The 26,531-nt window shown below is 42.4% G+C and overlaps 1 protein-coding gene across 1 annotated transcript in view; it reads right to left on the reverse strand.

The window, feature by feature from the left end:
- The window catches only part of large1 (LARGE xylosyl- and glucuronyltransferase 1), an 86,754-nt gene that overhangs the window by 27,215 nt on the left and 33,008 nt on the right, over positions 1-26,531 (reverse strand). The window contains exons 3-6 of the mRNA XM_068717163.1: positions 24,084-24,385; positions 19,522-19,604; positions 13,968-14,091; positions 13,548-13,719 (exon numbers count right to left, since the gene is read on the reverse strand). Coding sequence (XP_068573264.1) covers positions 13,548-13,719; positions 13,968-14,091; positions 19,522-19,604; positions 24,084-24,385 — 681 coding nt within the window. The remainder of the gene's footprint in view (positions 1-13,547; positions 13,720-13,967; positions 14,092-19,521; positions 19,605-24,083; positions 24,386-26,531) is intronic.

A 26,531-nucleotide genomic window follows, 5' to 3' on the forward strand; every position in this document is an offset into this window, starting at 1 on the left:
CGCTCATTTAAGGTCATGTTTGTCCAATCCTCTCTCTCTTTTACCTCAGTTCTTAGTCTCGACCAACTGCTGAGGGAATATCAGCCACTTCAGCTGCTAAATGCTCCACTATGTTCACCAGCTAGTCTCTTACTGTGTCTGTCTGCTGCTGAGCAGCTAGTGAAAAGTGGCTTTATTCGGTATTTCACCAAAAACAGCTGCATGCTGCTGGGAATTAGGTTGTTGAGGGCTCAGTTAAAGGCCGAAAAAAACAAAAAAAAACAAAACAATGAGCTGAAAGAGTAGTAGTAGTAGTTGATAATTCTGGTGTTTGTCACTACAAGCAATACCTTTCTCACACACACACACACACACACACACACACACACACACACACACACACACACACACACACTTTTAAACCAGTAGAAACTTCTGTATTGTTCCTTTTAAATGACCACAGAGTGTGAACACATTAAGCCTAGCGGGCTGACTCAATCCTCACATCCACAATGAGAAAAACTGAGGAGCAACTGACCGTGAACCCCAACTATCCTTTTCTCAAAAAACAGTTGGTTTCCAAGCCAGAGAGCAATGACGGGCAAGAAAAAGGAAGCAAAATCAATATAGCTCTATTCTGATTCAACAAAAATAATAGAATATCTTCAAGAAAATAGCCCATCAAAACAAGGTGATTCTTCACACTGTTCTCGATATTCAAACCACACTGTCAAAGCCATTGCATCAGCGTTCAGAATCTCCCAAACAGATTCATTCACATCACACTGTTCAGTTACTATTGATCTTGTAATTTACCGACTGGCTATCTGGTCTGTGAGTCCCTGAAGGATCAAAGCCAATACCTGCTATTCAGCAATTACAGTCTGGTTAGAATGCATTACAGAGTTGGACATGATACTATGTAATGTATGCATGTCCCACTAAGCAAAGTCCTCACACAGCTAACCCCAGGCCATCCAAAATCTATTTTCCAGCATGCGGCTGGCTAAGGGGGGGTGAACAGTTCTTAAATTAGCTGTGGAGAGGTACAAGGAGATCAGTGGAAGTCTTTCCTGCTGAGTCAGTGGTGCTGATACAAGTAAAGATGAATGCCACGGTCAGCAGGCCCAACACACTCTCCTCACTCCACCATTTCATCCCCTCAATGCAGCTCACATGGAGCTCTGATTAACACGCTCATCAGGAGATACATCCAACTATTGAACAAGTGAGACATCATGGTCCGCACTAGGGCCGAGCCATACGTGGAATTGTGATGCTATGATGATATTGTGTTATTGTTTTATAAAATCCTGTTGTGCAAATTCATGATTTCAAGTTATTAAAAATAAGAAATGATCACTTAAATGTTGTTTTGGTGTGGTTTGTGGCTTGGTTTTGGTTTTAAACTAGGTGATATACTGTGAATACCATATTGAACCACATTTAAGATGACACTTTCTTCTGGAAATGATCTTTGAAAAAGTAGGGGTTGTATTATATTCGAGAATAGGCTTTTATAATGTGCTCTGTGCCACGAAGGAAAGATATTCCCAAGGAGTGAAAGGAGTTAAAGATTTATTAGCTCCTAATCCTAACCCTAAAACACCATATCATCCAACCAGTTTAAAAGAAAATTCTAAATTGTGAACTATGAACATAAACTAGTTGATTTGAATTCTGAGCTGTAGCTCTTGTGAAATGTGAACTTGCACAACACTGTATATCTTCACAAAAAGCTGTGTGCATCAATGGCCTACTAATACATTGTGTCACATGTCTCACTCATAGACTGTTTATAATGTCCTGACGTCACCCATTGGTTTGTGGACCGCTGTTTTGAGGCCTGGAGTTCGGAATTTTGTCCGTCGCCATCTTGGTGTTAACAGGATGCCCCAGTAACTTGCTAATTTGTCTGCAAATCTGTCGGTATTAGTGTGTTCCGTTTGGTAGCTTGTTCCAACAACCAAGACATGTTTGTAGATAGAAATGAGGCAGTAGCTTTTCTGAGTTGCTCAAAGTCTATGGCTCTTGTGTCTCAGGTTGCTGTCTGACTGCTAAGTGTCACTGTCAACCAATATCTACACAGTGAACTAACATCATTCTGACTGGTTAATGCACAAACATGGGGCACCTTCATGAAACCACACAATAGAAAACATACATTTCTCCCTTTTAGATGCTTTCTCTCTCAAAAGAGAGTAGAGGAAATATCCTTTACACAGCAGATCTGTATGCCGTAGCAGAAAACAACCTAAACTAAGCACTTTCCTTCAAGGTTTCCCCTCGGTTGGAGAAGGGATGTTAACCCAATTAAACACTCATTCTACCACCGACCACCACTTCTGTTCTCAAATTCAACACTTTAAATGATTCTTTAAATATCTATCAATTCCTTTTCCAAAGATGAATCACTTCTTTTTGGACATCCACATGAAGCATTCTGTACGTCAGCATGACTTCATCCATCACACAGCACTTATTTAAAAAGAAAACCTCTGAAGCTGGTTCACCTGATACTCCTGTTGACAGAACAAAACAGTCTAATTTTCATTCTCACTAAATCATGACCGCTGAGTTAACTGTCTGCCAAATTAATCCGAGCACACAAGGCCACATTGCCTCCTAAGTAGCATATGACAGAGAACAACGAGGATCAGTTTTAACTGAATATTAAAAACAGCACCACTGAATCAGTCTGCACGTTAGCGACATCGTTCCTCACTTCAGTTGTCTCTCCTCCACTCAGCTCTGTGTGTGTGAAAAGGCCCAGCACTCAGTTTTAGCAGCTTCGCAGGATGAGAGTTCAAATTCTAAATCAAGTAATATGGCATCTTTACTCACATTTATCATCAGTTATGTTGTTTCTTAATAACAGATATTGCTTTTTTGCAGCAGGCATTTTGACCTTCCATGGTAGGAAAAGAATGCCAAGTGATCAGCTTAAAAGCATCTCTGTCACATGAGGTTTGAACTGCTAGAAAAGAGAGGAATGATGTCTCATGCACCTAGAAAACAGCAATACACTTAAGTGTTCCTCATTCAAGGACAGGTTGTTGGTACAGTTATACTGCCAAAGCTTCATCTGCCATTAGTTCTGTGGATCGTGGAAGGAGGAGCATTGACATAATGTATCGCAGGGCACAGATCCCATTTTGTATTTAACTGCAGAAACAGGACAGGTCTGAATTGGGTTTATATCCGATCATCTTTTGAAGATGTTCTACAAGCAGCGTGCAGAAACATCATGTATGATACATTATAACATCCCTGTTTTAATTGAGGTAATAAACTTGGATAAAGTCTGAATGGTACATGACTTCCTTTTAATATCAACAAAACCATCAATTCAATTTCATAGGCAAGCAGCTGAGGAGACAACTTTCATAATTCACTTTTTAGGCTCTTGAGACCTTGCTGATGGGCCCTGGACACAATAGAGAGCCTTCCATCTCCAGGGGCACTGACAGCTTATCTAGTAGATGGCGAGGTACAGTATGACAGTATATCGACACGATCACTCTCAAAGGAGTTTTGCCACTAGGGAAGGACAACTGAGAGGGAAAAGACCCAGGCATTAGGTCTGAGGCTGCAGGATGCTAGATGGGTTAAAATCCGAGTGTCAGCGTATGGCACTCATTCCAGCTCACCAGCTTTGTGGAAAAGATTCATCACACCAGTGATGTGTAATTATTGCTTGTGTCAATCAAAATGATATCAAACCAAGTCCCTGTTCATTGTTAAGGTTCTGTTTCCCTTTGCCTGCCTAACTATACTCTCGCCACCTCCTCTCCTGTAGTCTCTCACATCAACACCGATTATTGGGGGTAACTGGTAGACGACAAAAATTAAACAATGAAAGTAGGACTGTTGATAAAATGGGTTTCTTTGAGGCCATTGTCACAAAGTGTGATCAGCTCTTGAAGTGGGATATTTCATTGTGTGATCACACCAGAAGATTGGAGGGACAGAATAGGCTGAAAGCCTCTCATTTCCATGAGACGTGGTTGTGAGAAGCAGCAGCTGAACTGAGCTGTCACTGCCCAGAAAGACGACCGAGCTTAGGTTGAATTAAATTATCCACAACATGCTGATGCCGCTTACCAATTTCAGATAAGGACTTGATGTTCTTCCCACTGTAACTCTCGATAGAGGATTAGATGCAGGATCAGTTTGCACGCGTTTGAGCCATTGTTTTCCTATGAAGACAGTTAAGATGTTGAACCTTTAACAGTGCTACCGTGAGCGTAGCGCAGACTTTACACCTCGATGCAGCTCTGAAAGTACGCTCAGTTTCAACTTTGATCTGTTAGTCAGTGATCTTTCAAAGCACGGCCAATGAGACGGAAGTGATTCTGTGATTAAATCTGAAAGCACTCAGAGATAAATTAAAAGGTTCTCTGTTTTAGAAAAGCTGCTTTCACAATGCCACTCCAACAATCGCCTACTTGCTAAAGCGTTCTCCAGAGAAGCAAAGCGTCTTTAAAAATGGTCCAAGACTGCCATGACTGACAGAGGCTTTCTGGTCGGAGTTAGCTAGCTTGGTGCCATGTAAATAATTAAATCATTTGGTGGAAATGTTATCCTAGGCCCAGTTATTCTTCTGGTTGTCCTCAGTAGCTAGCGCCGTGTTGTACAAGTCCAGAAACACCAGCATTTTCAGCTCCTCCATCGCTCTTCTTTTCTTCCTTCGTCTACTTCTACTTCCGCGAAGCCTGCACCCTTCTCTTTGATTGGCCAAAGCCACCCCCAGAAGTTCAGCACAGTGAACTCTGTGAATGTTCATGTGGGCAGAAATTGCTTCATGACCTAAGATCCATGATCGAAACAGCTTCCTTTCTGCCACCTTCCCCTCATGACATTTATGCAAATGTCCTCAGACGCATTTGAGGCACAACAAGCGGCAAACAACTATGTTCATTTTGAGTTACTTAGAAAACACAAGTCAGGGGCGGACTGGCCATCGGGAAGTTTGGGAAGATTTCCGAACAGCAGATCCATTATTGTGTGGTTGTATAGTTTTATGGTCCTTGCCGTGGCATGGGCCAGCTTGGCTCTCCAAGCCGCAGGCAGCTCAGATACAAGCCTCCCAATTTTGACTGATACTTGTTTTTTATGAAAGTGATGAACTGTCACTCTGCTTACCTGGCTGGTCTTGTTTCAATTCAGTGCAGTGGTAAGTACTGATACAAACTGAGGAGGAAGGTGTCAGCAAGACATCCTAAAGTGTCCTGAAGGTCTTCAGCATCATTAAATGTCTTTATTCCAGAAATGTATTAGTTGCCCTCTGGGCAGAAGCACAGAAGGCCTCTCTGTTTCAAAGTCCCGGGCTGAATTTCAGTCCCAGAACATCCCTGACAGAAACCTGACGCAGTTTTTTTCCTCTCTAGTCAACAGTTCTTAAAAGAAGATGAAGGACAAGCCTTAAGTGCTCAACTGACACAATATTTGTTATGGAGACAGACCGCCACTGAGATTTCCTTTTCATTGACAAAGCCATTCTATCCAAGTCTGGTAGTAAGGTACCTTACATACCTTATACCAGTGAGTACTTTCACAAGTTAGAGGACTCACAAAAGAAAGATAGTCAGGGCTCATTGATGGCCTTGGTGTTAAAGGTGATGACCATGAGCCACAATGTCTATGGTTAAAATCCTATTAGGGATCTTTGTTGCTTTCCTCATCTCTCACCATCATTTCCATTTTTCTCTCCTGAGACTCAGTAATAAAGGAGGTCAAAATGCCAAAAAGATACTCAGAAACTAAAAGTGAACTGTCAGATATCCTAGCTTACCTAGCATGGGTCTAGCCCCCAAAACCCTGTATCCTACATTTCCCATAATGCAACCAATAGCATATTTTTGTCAGACCCCTCTTCCTTGTAATCTTTCAATCACTTCCTCATCAGGGTTGTTTCATCAGACTTAGCATATGCTCTTCCAGATCCCCAGAAGACATTATACAACTGTTTTCACAGTTTGAAGTGAATTGACGTTAAAGGGGTAGTTACAGTATTGAGAAGTGAAGTTGTATGAGGTACTTCTCCATAGTTAGTGTATTATCTAGATGGAGTTTGAAGAAACAGACAGGAGTATCAAGATGGGAGTTGTGGATTTCAGATCAGTTCCCCATTTGAAATTATTCTAAATACGGCGTACACTTATACTGATATTGATTATAAATCAATATCATATATCATAATATCTAAAATATGTCCACAGCAGTACATTGCTTTGCTCCCATGCTGGTACTCCAGTCTGTTTCTCCTAACTCGAGGTAATACATGGACTATGGTGTAGTACCTCATACAATCCAAACTATCCCTTTTACGTAAAATTAAAGGGATTGTTCCCCTTTCATTTGTGTCTACATAAACAGCCTTTAATCCTAACCTGTACCTGCATAAACTCAAATTTAAACTAGTACAAACTACTGTACCCGTCTGTTAGCCTGCTCTAGTCTATCTATCCGTCTTCAGTGCCAGGACCTAATTAGGAGCAGCAAAAGCATATGTAATTCTGCTCTTTAACACCCCACTTCCACTGGCGTATAAATCCACTGAGGACATCTTTAAGTGCTTCATGTTAGCATGTTGCATTGGAGTGGATGCTGAAAATAGGTCACCCTCAGCAAATTCATGAAGACAGCAGATGTGGTAGCATTTCTGGCCCAGGATGTATATAACATTGATGAACAGAATGTGATGGATGAAAGGAATGGAAAAGAAGTTGTGTTTAATGTCTTTGCAGTGACAGGTGTGTCTAGAACAGGGTTATAGTTGGCAACCTCTTGTATGGTGGTGTATTAATGCAAAACAGAGAAAAATAACCTTATTTAACACAAGCACCCATGCATTGAAAGCACTCACATGAGCATGTTACGTCATTGTACTTTATGCATTAGTGTGTAGAGAGACAGATTCAGAGCCTGTGTATAAATAATAAATCCTATTCATGAGTCTTGTTTGGGTCAAACACTTGCTTCTTCCTGAAATGGAGGCTTATTTGCACTTGGCCCTCTCCAGGGCTAGACTGGCCATCTGGCAGACTGGGTAGGCCGACGTGTCTTTGGGGCCAGCACTGGGCCGGTGATGATGAGAAATGTGTCCGTATCGTCCCGCCCCCACATGCTCTATTTGAATGTGTGTGTGTGTGTGTGTGTGTGCTCAGCTGAGAGAATGTGTCCTCACGCATAGAGAGCAGAGAGTCTTGAGAGTTTGACAAATATTAGCAAAATAATTGATGAATGAAACACATTAATAACTGCATTGATTGTACAGACAGGGGACATCCTCATTAGTGGGGCTACTTCAGAAAACTGTGGTCACAGCATCTTGACGATTATGATGCATTGTTTATCTGCACCACACAGAAGTATGGGCTAAATGAATGGACTAAATAATGAATGAATGAAACCACAGTGAAGGTGTCAATAAAAAACAAACATAATGCTGTGTAATGATGTTAAATTACAAAAGTTCAGATCAATCTGGAAGAACAATGGTTTTAAAGTATATACAAGTATAAGTAATATTAAAGCTCGGGTTGGAGATCTTGAGAAACTAGAAGAGTACACTAGATTAAAAAAATTATCCAATCTAAAAACCCAGCCAAGTGTTTGCCATTGTCACAGTTCAGTCATCCAGCCATCAGTAATTTCCCATTGATCCTGCCTCTGCCCCACTCAACCTGTCAGCCACGCCCACCTCGTCAGTTCACTCCACTCACCTGTGCACACAGCTGCCTCTCATCACATGCAATCAGCCCAGCATATAGTCACCAGCTCCACACTCACTCCTTTGCCAGATTGTTCTTTGCCATGCGAGTCTTTCCAGCATTCTCCTGCCTGTCTTCCCGGTACCGACCTCGCCTGTCCCTGATTCCCTGCTTCATCTGCCTCCTGGTTATTCGACCTAGCCTTCTGTCCCTGACCAAGAACTTTGCCTCTCCTCTCCTGATTCCTGTTTGCCGGTTTCTAAACCGTTTGCCTGTCTGCCGGAGTCTAAGTAAAACGTTGAACTTTTTACCTCTGTCTTCTGAGTCCTTTGTACTGCAATTGGGTCCATACACCACCCGTTACAGCCATCTCTTTCCAATGACAGTATCTAGCAACGCTCGCTCCGAAAGTTGATAAATCTAGTGAAGAAGTCTCCAAGTCTTCAACACTGACAGGTCTTCTTCCAGAGTCACTCCCCAAAATGATCATTAGAAACAACCAACATGCTACAGTTAGCAGCTGGAAGACTCTGGTGAGGAACTATGAGTCCACGGACAGATTAATGGCAGGCAGGAAGGCGGGTAGGTAGACGGGAAGGTAGTCCGTCCAATGTCATGTCCCTGGACCCCTCGAGCTGGCTACTTTACTCACAGTCTGGCTGGACTCTATATCCTTGTGGAATTCCCTGTTCATGGAGGATACAATCCTGCAATGCTACTCGCCGCTGCACGCATCACTCACACTGCGCCCACGCTTTGCTCAATGCGGTGAAAAGCCTTCGCGGCAACGGTGCAAACCATTGGAAATAATGGAATTCAGAGCGCCGTGGTGCCGTTGTTGTCTGAAAGGCTCATTACTCATTACACGGCTTTAGTGTTTTTTAGGGAGTGGCACGGTAGAGGAGCGGAAAGATGGGTGGTGCGTGATTGATGGTGGGCCGCTCTGGGCCAAAAGGCCAGGTTCCATTTTTTGTCCCAGACGCACTGCGTTGAGTCCAGTGTTTACTATGCACAGCATTTTTTTAGGTGGTGCAAGCAAATATATCTGCCCTCACATGAGATCTTTTTATTCATTTTTATTCTTTCAAAAGTCAAAGTCACATGCAACTGATTGTGAGAGACTGGTTTTGCTCCGTGCATCCTCTTCCCTTATTCTCTTTTACAGCAGGCGAGCAACTTTAAACCACATGTCACCATCTTTATCAGGGGACAAGGTTTGCTCAATTGGCAGTGAGGTAGCTTAGGTGTCACAGTTGACTTCAGTTTGGAACTTTGGCTGGGGAAAGATAAAGAGCAGTGATTGGCCCTCATTCATAACTACAGCTGAGGTGTCCTTGTACAGCGTCCTTAAGTATGCTTCAAACTAAAAGTGCTTGGTGGATTGCCTATATTGTCGTAGAGACTGAGTGAGATGAGATGCAGTGGGATGCAGGGAAGAAGAGGCTGTGACAGTAGGCCTTGGGCACCACCTTCCAGTGTGGTCATTGGGAACACTGCTAAATAAGATCAAACAGCACGTCACATGACCTAGTTTGTTTGAAGCAAACTGAGGCCCTTAAAGGTGCAGTCCTACACTCCTCACGGCCCGCTAGCTGTCCGCTCTGTGTGTGCGCACTGTGTTGACACTCAGCCCTGGCTCTGTACATGGGAAACAAACAAACTATTCCAGCCAATCAGCAACAGGGGTTCATGCTTGTGCACAGGACAGGTGAAAGGCCATGGATGTAAAGAGAAAGACAGTGGGAGCGAGAGAGACGGTAAATCTGCAGGGGGCTGGGTTAAATTGGTGTTGAGTTCAAATATCAACAATCTTTCTCCAGAATTGCTGACTCCAACCACTGCTTCCAGCAAAATGACCCTGGTCAAATACAGGTTAAACTAGAAAGGTGCACTCGAGTGCAGATCTCTGGCAGGTGTGTCTGCAACAACCACGTCTGCATTGTGTGATTGAATAAACACAACCCACAATTAGCTAAGTGTAGACCCCTGTGTAGACACCAATGGCCTATGAGACGTAGTGAAACACACTTCATTCAAACTCAAAAACAAGCGGCGATGTATGCAGGCAATTGGCTCAAAGTTGTCGTATAAGACACATCAAAAAAGCATTAAACTCGCCAAACTGTCTGCCCGGTGAGCAGCGGCTGAGTGGTACTCAGCAGTGTGTGTACTGGTAGTTCAGTAAGCTTTTAGCTGCTAGCCAAACACATAATCCAAGACTACTATAAACTATAAAAGTGACCCGTTGTTTCAGAGATGCACTCAGCTGTGTTATCACTAGTGGCCCCTACTGGCCAGGGGCCGGTTAAGAGTAGTGAATGAGGATTCAGCAGGCAGTCAATAGCAGTATAGAACAAGCTATGAAAGGTGCTTTGAAAAAGTGTGATTCACCGCAACCACAAGAGGTCCTTGAGCATGCAGCCATTACTGGACACCCAAAATATTATGCAGTTTGCTGCAACAGAATGAGAGATCACTGGACAGACACGGAGGTGCACACACACTCACTCCCTTACTCATGCAACGGATCGCATGAATAACCTGGCGGAGATAACAAAACATTTTCAGTCAAGAGAGAACATTTGGGATAAGGGTAACAGAGGGTTTCGCAGCATGATTGCATAAATATTTGCAAAAACTGCGTAATGCTTCTGAATTAGCACAAACCGATCCTCCAAATATTTTGAAACAAAAAAATCCTTAAAACGAAACATCAAAGCCCTGGATACTGTTTCTCATTGCCTTTAAAAATGACCTATATTAGCACCATGTGATCTCACGTCCATATCAGCAGGAACAGTGACTTCTAAAGTATTCATGTAGACATTCTTCATCCGTCATTCTGGTCAGGATATGGTTTGGGTTAAAATAACTTGTGAAGGAAACCTGGTTCACAGAATATGATGTGTCTGTTAAATGGATTAAAGTGCAATATTTTGTTAATATAGACTTTGCACTGCCTTGTAAAGCTCCCAATGAAATGTGGGGGTAATTGAAAAGTTCACCATAATGCCAGTGAACCCATGTAAAGTACTGTATGTCTGCAGAGAAACCCCTTGAGAAGAGAAATGGGCCGTGGCTCTACACACCACCAATGACAGATGTTGAAGAATGAATGAGTTAGAATTCATTACAACACACTGTTCAGTCTCCTCCCCACATCAACATTACACCTGACCTCAACCTGCCTGCCCTCGTCTCCTTGGTACACGCCTTGCAGGCCTCACATTTGTCAAAGTGGCAAGGGTCATGCATCCCTGGAGGATATGACATATGGGAATATGCCTAAAATGAAAAATGAAGTCTTGAGTGGAGCTCTAATTTCCCTGGGGCTTCACTCCTAACCTCAGGATATCTGATGGTTAGAATTGGAGGATTAACTCTAATAATGATTTCTGACAATGGATAGATAAAAGGTGTATGTCAACATCTAGTAGAGGCCCTGGAGCTCATCAGCAAGAACATACAATCAGTAGTGTGGGAGTAAGATTAGCATCAAAATTTCACCATCCTGAGTGCTGCCCGAGTGTTATGGAGAACACAGGAGAGCTGAAAGCACAAAAGGCCTGCAGGCAGGCAGGGGAAATAAATAGACATAGCAATTAATTGACAACAGGACCAAACCAGCTGTGAAATAAGGGCTCCATTCTGCCAACGATTACAGCAGATTGGACTAGCATGGCCTGCATGCAGAGTTCTGTAGGATCACATTTAACATCCTCAGAATATTGGCACCCAACACATGCATGTCAAACCGATTCATGTTGATCAACATCCAAAACAATAATTCAGACATTTTAAAATGTATTTAGTGAAGACACTTCAACCAACTTGGACTTGGACTGCTTCAAATGTGAGCATGTTTGTTATATTCCATGTTACAAAATAACATACATATTAGAGTAAAATATTTTAAAGTATATAATGTAGTATACTGGTTCCCAACCTTTTACACAACATTCTCAAATAGGAGTAGTAGTAATAGCATTTATTACTACTTAGAACCAAGTCTTTATTGGAAACAGACTCTATTAGAGACAGGCCTTTTTTCTGACTTCCCTGTGTAAAAAGTCTATTTTATCATAATAACAAGCCTCCCTGTTTTCTGATTAGCTCCGTCTCTTTTTACACTGGTTAATTAATACACTTATCAATGTGCAGTCATTTCTTTGTTCAGTGTTCAGTTACCAACAATAAAACTCAACACTTATTGCACAGATATTTCACATGAAAAGCCTTTCAGCAGCTCAAACCATATAATCCTTTACTAGCTTTTTAATGAAAAACATCTGCAGGAAGTGTTGTGCTTTTTCAATAGTGGCCTACACTGTTACAAAAAAAGAAGTGATTGGAATTAATGAACATTATATTTCTGTTAAAAGAGGGCAGCTGAGTGGTGAGTAACTATTGTACTGATGGAATTAGCGCGGCTGAAATACACTGTTCTGAATTTAGCAAGTGAGCCATTAGAGTACAAGTAATTCTGTCAATGATTTTATTACCTGGCCTTTATAAGCCAGTGCCTTTTATTTGTTAGTGCGAGCCATTTAAATACCGGCTTTTATTTCAGAATTTACCGCCATATCTACCAAAGACATGGGTAGGACTGTATCTAATTACTGTGTAGACTCTGTGAGGACATGCATCAATATATGCATTCTTTGAATCAATGAACAGTATGCTGCTGCCTTTATGAGCTAAAGTTCAAATGAGTTGATGAGTGGATAAAATAGGAGCTGTGCTGGTTAAACCATGGCACTGTATCAGTCCTCCTAAACTTCTTCATAAGTCATTTAAAGAAAGCTAAATCCTGAGAGGAACATGTATTGAACGTGTCTTGCTGGACTGTTGCGATGCTTCAAAGATAAAAAGGGGCTGGACAGTTAAGCACAACTGGACAGCAAAGGGAGTGGGTGGCAGAGCTGCTGCATTGGAGTCAACTGCTAATTAAGATTGATTCAAACTCCTGCTGGCTGCGCTGCACTATTGGACATCACTACCCATAAATCTTTGAAGTGACTCATCACCGCCTCCTGCCCTCCTCCTGCCTACGTACCTTCCTCCTATCTTCCCCTCCTTCTTAGGATATACTTACAGGACTTTGTGTCCCATCGCCTGTCCTCTCTCATACAAGTAAGGGCTGACTATGATCAACGGAAGTGCTTGTCTTACAGCGTCTGTCTTCTCCAATAATAAGATCTATGCTGCGCCTAACAATATTTGTAAGGGTTGGGTTATGTTCCTAAAGTTGTTCCAACATCCTACAAGCAGTTCTGATTAGGCATGCTGACAGCTTAAAACAGACAATCTGACAGTCATGCCCACTTCATGTATTGACCAGGTGTGCAGAGGTGTGACAGCAGCATTAATCTCCTCTCTCAAGCTCGCTTTTTTAAAATTTGCACACACCTACTTTCATTTACAGCACACACACTGTAGTTCATGAACAGATCGAGAGCTACTCCTCAAGGCTTATCACAAGAACAGCACCTGTGTAACACACAGCTTCTATCCAGCTGATCCCAAAAACATATCGATTCAACAAGAATAATCCCACTCGGTGAGTCATGGTGGTGATTTTCTCCACGAGTGATGAAACAGCCATAATTGAGAACATGTGGGGAGAGAAAAGATTACTAAAGAGTGACAGGCCCACAGCCTGACAATTTTAGTCTAATGCCTCCCCTCTCCCCCCCCCCCCCCCCCCCCGCATGAAAAATGACCTGTAAAGTTGTTGTGAACAGGTATATTAGCTATAGAATACTGGATAAAATGATTTTATGGGAAAAAGTTGAAACTCTAATTTGCTTAAATTAAATTGGTAGTTTAGTTTACAAATAGGAGCTGTATTACCTTTGAACTTGTGGAAGACAGCCCAGAGTTCAGCGATGTCAGTGGCAAATGTGATGTCTGTGTCCAAGACGATGACTCTCTGCAGGACGGACGGCAGCGTCTTAGTTAGCACCAGCTTCATCAGGCCATAGATTCCAGAGTAATGTTTGTTAGGGATCCATGACACCTCAGACTGAAAAAAAACACAAATGCAGGGTTAGGATAATTTGCTTTAAAATTGATTGAATTTAAAAAATGTGTAATATTTTTTCTGTATGTAACAGCATCCTTAAAAGATGGAAAACAGAGCTAACAAGAATCAATAAAGGGGGCACTCAGATCATTAAGCACTACAGGATAGCAAGTGAAGGTGAATGCATGTCTGAGTATTTCTGAGGGAAGCTGGGAGTTAGTGAGGTGAAGAGGAGTCGTGTTCTTCACCTTTAGCTCATCTGCATCGTAGAAGTCGACCTTGACTGCAGGGACCATCCAGGTATGGAACAGAGATGACAGGATCTGCTGAGCAATGGAGTCTGTGATGAAATGGAAATGTAGTGGGTTCCGTCTGTGGACAGACACAAACAGAAACAAACAAAAATTAAAGCTGCAAGCAGCGATGGACGGGCCCTCGCACCTTCCCGCGTCTTGGGAGTACTGGCGGGACGCTAGCAGACACGGCCGCGAATGTCTTTGACCATCGGACAACGCGTCCTGGAGGCTAACATATTTTTCCCGCTGGACTCTGCGATGTTGTAAATTATGCAGTGCAAATATTCCACCACTTCCTGTATCCACTATGTGGCGCAAGAGAACACTTCTTTATGTTGCTCTACATCAAGTGCAGACCACATCATTTAAATGTCATAAAATCGGATTCCGTCTGTCACATAACGCTGACTTCCTGTTGCCTGTAGGCGCTACAACTTTAAGTGAAAATTGGCTTGTAGACATCTTCAGGCAATGACTGTTATCAAGCATGGCAAGTTTGGGACAGATTTAAGCAACTCCAGTGGAGTTACATCAGCTTGTTGTTTAATGGCGAATCACGTAAAAAAGCCGCTACGCCGTGGCTAAGCTATTCCATCAAACATAAAGCTTTGAGTAACTTTTAATCACAAAGGTCTTGAGACTGTACTGACCAAATTTGAAGTGGATCTGACAAAGTCCCTAGGAGGAGTTCGTTAAAGTATAGCGACTAGAAATCAAGGGAAAATTCACACAAAAATCTAAATGGCCAACTTCCAAGTGACTTTTTTTTAAGTCTTCATGTGATACATGTGCCTACCAAATTTCATACATGTAGGTCAAACGTAGCGCTGGGGCTGCATTTTTGAAAATTTGTAGGGGGCGCTATCGAGGCAATTTGAAACGATCAAGCCAAAAAGCCATATGAAATATTTATTTCCATCACCAATGACACATGCACAAAGTTCCAAGGCTTGTTGAGCATCCTAAGCCACAGAAAAGTAAGCTTCCTTTTTCATGGCGAATGACGTGCTGCCACGGCAACAGCATTTAACGACAACTTACAATATTCATGATGAAGCATCTTCAATGTCTTAAGGCTTACCTTACCAAATTTGAGACTGATCTGGGCAACTTCCTTGGAGGAGTACATCAAAGTATAAAACTTGTCATTTCCTTTTGCCAGTAGGTGGCGCTATGATTTTGTGAAAATGTTGGCATGGAAATGTGCTCAAACGTGGACCAGCATCATACATAACAAGTTTGGGGCAGATTGAATAAAGTACCTTGGAGTTACAACAACTTCCTCTTTCATGGCGAACGGCACGAAATGTGCGTGACATAGGCGCCACATAAAACGAAGGTCGTTCAATGTCTGTCAGTAGACCATTTATGCAACTTTTCATCATTAAAGTATTTAGATCACTCTGACCAAATTTGAAGTCGATCGCATAAATTTGGTGCTCGGTGCTACATCGGTGCTCGGGCCCTAATAATAATAATAATAATAATATTAAACATTTGAAGAATACGTCCTCCGCTCCGACTACGTTGGTGCTCGGGCCTAATAAGCTCAATGCTCTTTCACAGCACCATCCTGGTTGAAATGTATTAATTGGCTCCTCAGAGATCCCTCCTCTCTCCTCGATCCTCGCTCCTCCGAGCTAAATAACAACAACTTCCGGTTCAATCGAGGAGCGAGGAAATGACAATTAAGAGACTTGGGATGTACCCACTATAGTTCAGGAACGACTGTATGCAGGCAGCCCTGAGGCTGGTAAAGCAGATGGGGCACATTGAAGGAGGTGATTCATTAGACATGGCGCCCAAAGCTTCATCCAAAGAAAGACGACACACTCCGTGTGACAGCTCACACACATAGAAGACAGGGTTTATGCCAAATAAGTATTCATTACTTCCAAATAGTGACACTGAGATGAGGATGTGAGCACCCTCGGGTGTATTGTGCTGAATGACTTTGTGAATGAATGTGTCAGCTGCACTTGCTCAATAAGTACGGTGGGCTGGGAGCTGTCAAAATGTATCGGAACTCTGGTTGCACACAAGCTGTCAGCAGCAGCAGTGCAAACAGAAAGGGTCTTCACATCCTCCGGACAAACGGCAACTAGCCTTTCACTGGATGCTTGGGATCATGCTTATAAGAAAGCAAATACGTCACGAACATCCTGATCATCAGTGCTGTGCCCATGATAATCATAATCATGTAATCTTCATCATGCAACGTAGTTATCTTGTTCCAGTAGACTTTCAGAGCGCACACAGATACAGATACATTGAGCTCTCTTCTGCTCAGAGAGTAGTGAAGGGTTGTCCTGAACCTGAGTGTTCACCTCCATGTAAAGAGGAAGTCACTTCTGTTTCTCTCTCTGTAGTCGTATTGAGTTTCTTTGTAGTCAATGTGTCTTTTTGCAGTCAACTTTCATCTATTTTTTGTGAACTTGCATCTCTTTATATTTGTTTCATTGACTTACCAACAAGAAAAGTTAACAGTCACTTTATATATAGAGCAGAGGGTCTGCACCAGGGGCCCCCTAAACCCTTGGGCCCCTGGACCTGTTTTGGTCCATTGAGTAATCCATCCATGTTCCACACCCCAGTTAAAAGGTTTGAAGTACATCCTTCTGTATTTCTGCACCTAACCACTCCAGTTGTGCATGGCTCCATCTTTTCCCCTAGAAACCAAACCATAGTTGCTCAAGGTTGTTGTAAAGGAGATACAACACACAGGGCAAGCAGAGAGGACGCTGTGGTTGTTGAGATTACTTGAGTTGACGGCAACTAGATTCCTTACTGTACGTGCAATAAAACATTCGTGAGTAAAAAGACAATACTTTATCAATAACTCTGTTCAAACAAAAGTAAAACCTAATTGAGTCCAATCTGTCTGCAGTCTCTCATCAACTGTCGTTATGTTTACACAAGCGCAGCGCGAAAGATCGACCAAGAGCTCTTTTTTGTAAACTTCTCTGCTGGCTAAGCTAAAGGAGCCACGACAACAGAAGACAGGAGGACAGAAGGAAAGTGGACAGGAGGAATGACTGATGTCTGTGTTCTTCATTCTTTATAAACTTTAATTTGACCCATATTTTACATTTGGTTCCAGTGAGATATTACTGACTATATATAGTGAATTTGTTGTTTAGATATATTTGAAAAGTAAATTCTAATCCTCTTCTGAATTAATTTGTTTTTTAAATTCTATATATGTTTTTAAAAGCAATAATTTAGTCATGCAAAAGAACAAAGTGTTGATAAGAGTAGCTCCTATTTGTACTAAAATCCCAAAGATACCCATCTCTACCGGAAGGCCTCTGTAGTTTTCAAATAAGGACAGGTGAGTGGAGGGGTATTTAGTTGGTTGCAGTCTGCAACCTCACCACTAGGTGCCACTAAATCGTACACATTGTTACTTTAACAGCGTAGTGAAACAAGTTGTAATTAAATGAATTAAAAAGTAGTTATTATAAAAAAGTTATTTTAAATAAATTGGGAAAGTGTAAAAGGGCTTGGGACATTATGATGCAAGTATATGATGTTCGTCCCTATGCTCCAGTATGTCTCATATGTTTTTTAAGCAATTTCTGGGTTGATGCCATTTGTTACACAAATTTGGTGCTAAATTTGACATTCTTTTACCAATCGAGAATTGATCAAAATGATCAAAAATTCCTCCATTCAAAGCTTTGTCGTTTCTCTAGTGAGGACAGGCTCAGGACATAAACAGCTGCTGTTGAACATTACAGAATGATGAAAGGCCCCGCTGTCTGACTGAATACAGCAGAAAGAGGCCATTTTCAGGTGGGACGGCATCAGTCAAACAGTGAGAATGATTCTACAGGGCTCTCCATCACCGAGGCAAGAGATGAACTGGTTGTGAGTATTGAATTTACAGTGTAGGCTAAACAACATACGGCTGCTGGAAATGAACTGACCTTATAGTACAGTAACTGTGGCGTGTATGACTTGAATCTTGTTTCACAGAAAATGTACAGCATATTCAATTCCCCAATAACAATATAAAAGGAAAAACAGCTGGAAATTGTTTGATAAAAGCTGCAGGTCAGCTTATTGTAGGGTCAGGTGGTGTTAGTTGACTGATTCAGCAGAATGGCCCACACCATCAGAAGACAGTCCAACCGGCTCACCTCTCAGTAAGTGGTAATGGTAAGTGGACTGTACTGTACTTGTATAGTGTCTTTCATGTCTTCCAACCACTCAAAGTGCTTTAACACTACATGTCATCATTCACCCATTCAAGGTGCCACCTGCCCATCAGGACTATCTACAGTTATCTAGCTATAGTTGTGTGAACGGATGTATAAATGTTGTGTGAACGGATGTATAAATGTTGAGTGAACGGACGTATAAATGTTGAGTGAACGGATGTATAAATGTTATGTGAACGGACGTATAAATGTTGTGTGAACGGACGTATAAATGTTGAGTGAACGGACGTATAAATGTTGTGTGAACGGATGTATAAATGTTGTGTGAACGGACGTATAAATGTTGTGTGAACGGATGTATAAATGTTGAGTGAACGGATGTATAAATGTTGAGTGAACGGACGTATAAATGTTGTGTGAACGGACGTATAAATGTTGTGTGAACGGATGTATAAATGTTGAGTGAACGGATGTATAAATGTTGTGTGAACGGATGTATAAATGTTGTGTGAACGGACGTATAAATGTTGAGTGAACGGATGTATAAATGTTGTGTGAACGGATGTATAAATGTTGTGTGAACGGATGTATAAATGTTGAGTGAACGGATGTATAAATGTTGAGTGAACGGATGTATAAATGTTGTGTGAACGGATGTATAAATGTTGTGTGAACGGATGTATAAATGTTGAGTGAACGGACGTATAAATGTTGAGTGAACGGACGTATAAATGTTGAGTGAACGGACGTATAAATGTTGAGTGAACGGACGTATAAATGTTGTGTGAACGGATGTATAAATGTTGAGTGAACGGATGTATAAATGTTGAGTGAACGGATGTATAAATGTTGAGTGAACGGATGTATAAATGTTGAGTGAACGGATGTATAAATGTTGTGTGAACGGATGTATAAATGTTGTGTGAACGGACGTATAAATGTTGTGTGAACGGACGTATAAATGTTGAGTGAACGGATGTATAAATGTTGTGTGAACGGATGTATAAATGTTGAGTGAACGGATGTATAAATGTTGAGTGAACGGATGTATAAATGTTGTGTGAATGGATATATGGAGAAATTTGGGGTGAAGTGTCTTGCCCAATCCGGGGATCCAACAGCCGATCCTCTGATTGAAGGCCGACCTGCTCTACCACTGAGCCCGTCTCAGAACTGCTAACGGAATAGCAGATTATAATTTTTTCAAATCCAGGCATATATACGTATATTTAAATATAAAATATGTGTGTGACTCATTTTATGTGAAGAATTGGTACATAAATGTCATTTCTGGAGCTGGTTGGTGTAAGAAGGGTAAGAAGTAAGAGAGAACATTGCTGTACCTGTGGAAAAGGACCGATTTTACCAGTGTCACCACGTCTCGACTGGCGTTGTAACCCGCACATACGATGGCCACGTGGATGGTCTGTGGAGATCATGAGAAGATTGAAGAATTATAAAGAATAGATAGAAACATGTTAGAAAAGAGAGAAATTCATTCTACATGTAGCAGAGATGAAAATACATTTGCAGATTTGAATTAGCTGAGTAGAAAAAGAAAAAAAACATATCACTTGTAGATTTAAAGCACAACGTATTGATTTACTTAAAGTGTTTATAGCAAATCATACTGTGGACTATTCATTATCTTACATCAAAGTTTAATGGGAACAATTATGATCAAGCATAGTAATACGATGTGAGGGGAGACAAGAGGATGTGGCATGTGTACAGATTGTAAAGCCCTCTGAGGCTATACAAAAATAAATTGAATTGAATTCATACCAAGTCAACTACTTATGGATTGTTGCTTTTGCAGCCACACATTCTTACACATTTGAGTCTTTATAGACAAGAAACCCTGTGAAGTTCACCGTGTTGTTCAGAGCACCACTTTGCAGAGATCTACATCAAGTCTCATTGTTGGCAATGTCCTAACGTCACAACAGAGTTCTCTTCATGTTTGGAGTAGCAGTCGTGGGTGTACAGAGTAACAGGAGTGGCTGAGCACACAGCCCTGGGGGGCTCTGGTGTTCAACACTAGAGTGGAGGAGGTGCTGGGGTTTGTTTGTGAGGAAGTCTAATAACCAGTTACAGAGTGCTAAATTCACCAATCAGTTTCATGGAGGAGATTGTGTTGAAGGCTGAGCTGATCTCAACAAACAACATTCTGATGTAGGTGTTGTTATTTTCCAGATGAGTGATGCTTAACTCCGTGCATCCTCTGTGGATCTGTTGGCTCTGTATGCAAACTGGTGAGGGTCCAGGCTGACTGGGATGTTGTTTTTGATGAGCTGGAGAACCAGTTTCTTAAAGCACTTGATCAGAGGGGGGTAGCCACAGGGTGATAGTCATTTAGACTGGACACTGCAGGCGTTTTAGGTACAGAGACGATGGTGTCTCTCTTAAAGCAGGTGGAAACTCTCTCCTGTGATATTGATATGTTGAAAATATCAGTGATAACATCAGTTAGCTGGATGTTCTTAGTACACTACCAGGGATGGTATCAGGCCCAGCAGCTTTACTCATTCACTCTCATCAGGGTTTTCCTCACATCCTCTGAGGGTACTGACAGTGGCCGGTCCTCTGGAAGGCGGAGGATAAAGCATATGCCGTACCAATTTCGTCCTGTCACAAAGGCTGTGGAGGTAGATCGGTCTTTGCACTACCTTTGCTGAAACATTTTTTTTAGGGAGTCAGTCAACAGAAAACTGTCATGTTTTCTCGAGCACCACAGTGGGATTCACCGCTGGTGTCGCACCCAAATCTCTGTCAAGGTGCTTTCCTTTAGACAGCGCTTCTCCTCGCCCTGACATCAGCTAAGAGAGTGAATGACCGCTGCGTGCCGTCGGTCTCGCCGCCCTGCTTTTCTATTAGAGAAGACGGAAACGCAGCAACTTTACAGCCAAATTCCTCAATTACACTTTAAGTCTTAAACTCTTTTCGGTCCAGAATCACTTCTCTTGAGGGGCTCAGTATGTTGTACACACGGTGGACATTAGGTGGAGAGAGCAGCTGTTCCTTCATTACAGAGGGCACTCTTAAGGCATGGCTCTGTGAAAACAGTATTTTTTTCTCACTGGCTGTGTGATGCTATCACCACAAGCCTATAGTGCAGCGGGATTAGAGCCTCCGCAGGGCGTCAGGGGGCACTCCACCTATAATGCATAATCGACTTCCCACTCTTCTGCAGCAGCAATGCTGTGTGATGAGAATGAAACAACAACACCCAGGCTGACAGTCGCGGCCTCCCTGCCGCATCACGCGTGGTAATTTACGGTTTGTGAACTGGTGTATTTTGTCTGCTTGTGGACCTTCATGTCACAGTGATGCTTAGACTACATGAGCTTGGCCCTTAACCTATAGGTGAGGCCTATACAACATACAAACGCTAGCTACCTACTGTAACTCTGGATTCAATGAGTTTAAGCGTAGCCCTGTAAACTGTGGGCCCATCCGGCTTCCAGACGCCAGCTGAAGAAATGCTGGTTTCAACTGGGAACAGAACTATGGTCACACAGATGTAATATGTCACAAGTCTGGACATCAGGAGGCCGGTGTTGAGTACAAGGGTGCAAAAAAAATCTTCATGACTCGCCTGTACTCATGCAATCTGTAGTTACTATAGGTGATTAAGGTTTAGCAGGGTCACTTATATCGATATCGATACCAATACTGATATTGAATATCGGTCCAACACAGACTCAAATGGCTGGATCGGGTATTGGTGACAATAGACGGATCTGGTGTCAGATACCATTATTTAAATAAATAACAATTCACTACATTTACATCTATGGAAGAAAGTACACATAAAGACGCGTGTTGCAGCAATATGCTGTCATTTCAGGACGAAGAGATGTCTGGCCGTATCCTTCCTGAGTCATGTCATGGAGACGAACCAAGACAGAGCTCTCATCACTGTTGCTTATGTCGAAGCACAATGAAATTGCATCTATCTATCTATTTACTTATTTCTTTTTGTATGAAACACATCGTTGATGAGCAAAGACCTGTTGAGATCCTTGAACAGCAGTCCTACGCACAGTGACAAGTACCAACTGCCTCATTCAGATCAGACATGGAGGGGAGGAGAACAACATGCATGTTGCAAAGCTTTCACCTTTCCTTTAGCTGTTTCTTAACATTATGCTGGACTTCTCCCTAGCAGGCCTGGGTTATGGCTCCAATTTGGGCTCTCCCTGATGCCAGCTTGACATGTCAAAACTGGACATTTTCTTTTCCCTTCTCAGAGCTTCTACAGTTATCTCCCTGCAGGGATCGGGCAGCTGGGCTCAGCCACCCTCCAAATAAGCGGTCATGTTCCAGCACTGCTTGAAGGGCTTCGGTTAGACTGCCCTCTCGGTTTCCTCCTCTGCCGCTCTGAAGCAGCTCTGCTCTCCCCGCACTCGGCTGGCTTTTGAACAGTGCCTGACTCTAGCTGAGACCTGTGAGTAAGTGACAGCTGATGTGGGAGGAGAGGAGAGGTGGTGATAAGAAACCATCTGAGGGCCAATCCTCTCTCAGAGAAAGCACAAGGTGTCTATGTGTTGCAACCACCTCCTCCTCCTCCTCCTTCTCCTCCTCCTCCTCCTCCTACGTTTGATAATCATAGGTTGGACAATTGTCTTTTCATCCAACAGGGTCTGCGTTGTGTTGAAGATCGCTTCCAGTTTGTGGACAATCTGTAGTTTCTGTTATCACCCCTGCTAACCAATTTCTTTGTGCGGACCAACAGCAACACAGTGTGAAAGTACAAGCATATCAAATTTGGCCATGGCCGAGGCCGGGTTTCAGTGCAACCCACATCTACATACATATGACACTGTGGTGGAGTAGTGAAGCTCCTCTGAGGCCTTGCTCAGTGCGTAGTGTGGGCGAGAGAGAGAGGGAGTGACGGTGGACGCGCTCAGAGAAGACTGCTGTGGGCGATCGAAGCAGAGAAGACGTTTCACGTTGTCTCAATGCTGCAGCTCCTCAGGACCCAGGTAGAGTTTTAGTTATCACACTAAAGGCAGAGCAATACTCAGGCGCTGAGATCTGTTATTTTGGATGTTTCTGCACAGTTTACCACTTTTGTTACCGTAACTGACTGGGGATCAGTCCGATTTCTATCTTTTTCAGATGTGAATGTTCACACCTGGTCTGCAGGGCTTTGTTTTTCAGACCTGATTGTTTCTTGTGTATTTGTGTCTACTGGGATGGAACTGGAAGGGTGTGTGTTTGCTTCTGGCCTCAGACTCGGCCTGCAGGACACAAGGATAACATTGTTCAATGTTGTCATGACGATATGACTTCCCATGAATAAACAAATATTGAAGTGTGCATATTTGCTATACACTTCATACGTCAGCCTGGTTGTCTTTCAATTCAGAACGATTGAATATTTCAAATAACACTAGGTCACTATATAAATTCATTAATATCTCACTGGAAACAAATAAAACTTAGTCTCAGCCAGCAGAGAAGTTCCCCAGAACAAACAAAGATAAACAGACTCCAGACAGACAGCTGTTTCAGCTCTTCTAGTGAGGCTTATGTTGCACCTCTACTTGATACATACAGATACTGTACATACGTGTTCATGCTGGTTGAACAGGTCTATTAATACATAGTCGTAATGGTAGTTATCTTCTCTTCACCTGGTTCACTAACTGAGACGTCCCAAATTCTGAATATAAACTGTCCACCAGACATCAAACTATTCAAACTTTTCCTTTCTATGTCCATCTTCCTTGTGCTGCATTTCTTGTATGAAAGGTACAATGCAAATAAAGTTTTTTAGAAGAACATTATTATTATTACAAAGACTGAAGTTTCAAATGATGGTAATCTTCTTTGATTAATTGTTTCAGAGTACTGAGCACTATCCTGAATGTTCCTGATGCTATGACACAGGTCTCACCTCACACTTATCCACCGCTGGCTGCTGCACACAGTCTGAGTTGTTTCCCACCGCAGCAGCAGCCTTCTGGCCCTCATTGTCGCCGGTGCCCTCCTCTGAATGGGTTCGACTTTGGTTTCCACGGTGACCACCGTTTGGATGGCGTGCAGACGGGCCCCCGGGGGGGCGGCTCAGCTCCCGGCGCAGAGCGCGGTTCTCCTCCTCCACTGCCCGGACCCGCAGCTCTAAGGCCTGCCGCTCGCCAGCTCCGCCCACCGGCGATGATGATTGGGCTTCCAATGGAGACAAGGGGAGGGGCTTCACTGTGGGTCAGAGACGGGGAAGAACTGATTCAACATGAGGTTCTTTAACACTGTTAACCTGTGTGTAGGCCATATGGATCATTTCAGATTGATCAATAACATGATATACCAATATGGTATATCAATAATGTGATATACCCATAATATGATACATCAATAATATGATATACTAACATGATATATCAATAATATAATGTACCACTATGATATATCAATAATATGATTGATCAATAATATACCAATATGATACAGTCTGATAAGTATTTGGACTGTGAAACAATTTTTCTAATTTTGCCTCTTTAAACGACTCCAATAGATTTTAAAGGAAGCAGTCAATATGTGGTTGAAGTGTAGACTTTCAGCTTTAATTCAATGAATAAAACAATAATATTACATGAAATGTTATGGAATTACGGCCATTTTTATACGAGTCCCCCACATTTTCAGAGGCTCAAAAGTAATTGGACAATTGTCTGACAAATGGTTTCATGGCCAGATGTGGTCGGTTCTGTCACTACTTCCTGACAAATGACTACCAATATGATATATCAATAATATGATATATCCATAATGCCTGCCATGCCGGCCAGGGGCGGCAGTAGTATAGTATAGGGGGCGATATAGGGGGCGATCAAGGTGTTTTGTCTTATGGGGAGCTGTGAAGGAGTCCATCTTTATATCAGTCTATGACAGGGGTCATCAACTATATTTGTCAGAGGGCCAGAATTTTACCAGACAGTCTCCTTGGGGGCCGGACCCTTAAATAAAAATTAAATAAAAATCAAATTTTGGTATAACATTATGATTGATGTGTATTGTTTATACTTTTTCCATTTCATTACAAAACTGAAGGCCTTTATGAGTCAGGCTCCTATCACCTATACCACAGACAACCACCAGGGGTGATAGATATTTTGCCTCAACTCAATTAAGTCAACTTTACTTATAGAGCACTTGAAAAACAAACACCGAGGAAGTGACAGGAAAGGGTCTCTTAACAGAGGTAAAATGGCGCTCTCAAAGGCTATGAAACGCAAAGTTGATATTGAAAACAGGTCCTTCAATGATGACTGGACTGAGAAGTACGCATTTATCATGCCAACCTTCCGACATGCCTCACCAGTATGCCTAATTTGCAACGAAACTGTTGCTGTTGCAAAAGAATACAATCTGCGCCGTCACCACGACACTAAACATTCAAATTTCAAGATTTCATATCCTGAGCAGTCAGAGGCGTGTCAGAGAAAAATCGCAACATTGAAATCTGCCTACTCCCGTGCAAGTGGCATTATTACTCGAACTTTAACTGATCAAGAGAGAGTAACGTGTGCATCCCTGCAGGCTGCTTGGGTGCTTTGGGTATCTTGTCCCGAGGTCTATGGCACATTGAAGACGCTGGCTATGTATGTGCTCACCATGTTCGGTTCAACTTACACCTGTGAGGCTGCGTTCTCCAAGATGAACTCGATTAAAACGCACGAGAGGAACCGACTGTCAACCCAGTCTTTGGAGGACTGTTTGCGCAGAAGTCTGACAGTGGCCAAGCCTGATGTGAAAAAGTTGGTGTCAGAGGGGAAATGTAACTTCAGCCATTGATTAAGTAGTGTGAGTAGTATTCCATTTCAGCCTTGTGATTTGATTTCGCTATAGCCCACTTAACGTTTTATTTGATGTGCGAACATTATTTGTGACCTGTTTTGTTCTGGTTCCAGGCTATTTATTTACCATGCTATTTTAAGTTGTGCCAGATCGTTTTTCCTCCTTTTTTAGTCCTGAGGAGTCTGCTAGTTCCAAGCATGTTGTTGAGACTTTGAAATAAAAACCAAATGTTAAGTAAGGGCATGAGGAAAAGTTATGTTTTAAAAAAAACTGTGTGAAACAATAAATACTAAACAGTGTAGCGAGTCTGTCCTCATTTCGGAGTGTAGCCTAAATAGAGTCATAAATGGTGGTGATTACTGATAAGAGACTCAGTTGTTGCTGTTTTTAGTTGCTTTAATAGTGTGGAATAGGCCTACATATTTTCTCTTTGATCCTCACAATTTTGGAATCCAGTTGCGGGCCGGATCGAACGGCTTGGCGGGCCGCATTCGGCCCGCGGGCCGCCAGTTGATGATCACTGGTCTATGATAAACCTATAGGGCAG

The sequence above is a fragment of the Cebidichthys violaceus genome, unplaced genomic scaffold (genome assembly GCF_023349555.1).
Source record: "Cebidichthys violaceus isolate CVI_PGR_0920_01 unplaced genomic scaffold, fCebVio1.0.p SCAF_21, whole genome shotgun sequence".
In the NCBI taxonomy this organism is placed as follows: domain Eukaryota; kingdom Metazoa; phylum Chordata; class Actinopteri; order Perciformes; family Stichaeidae; genus Cebidichthys; species Cebidichthys violaceus.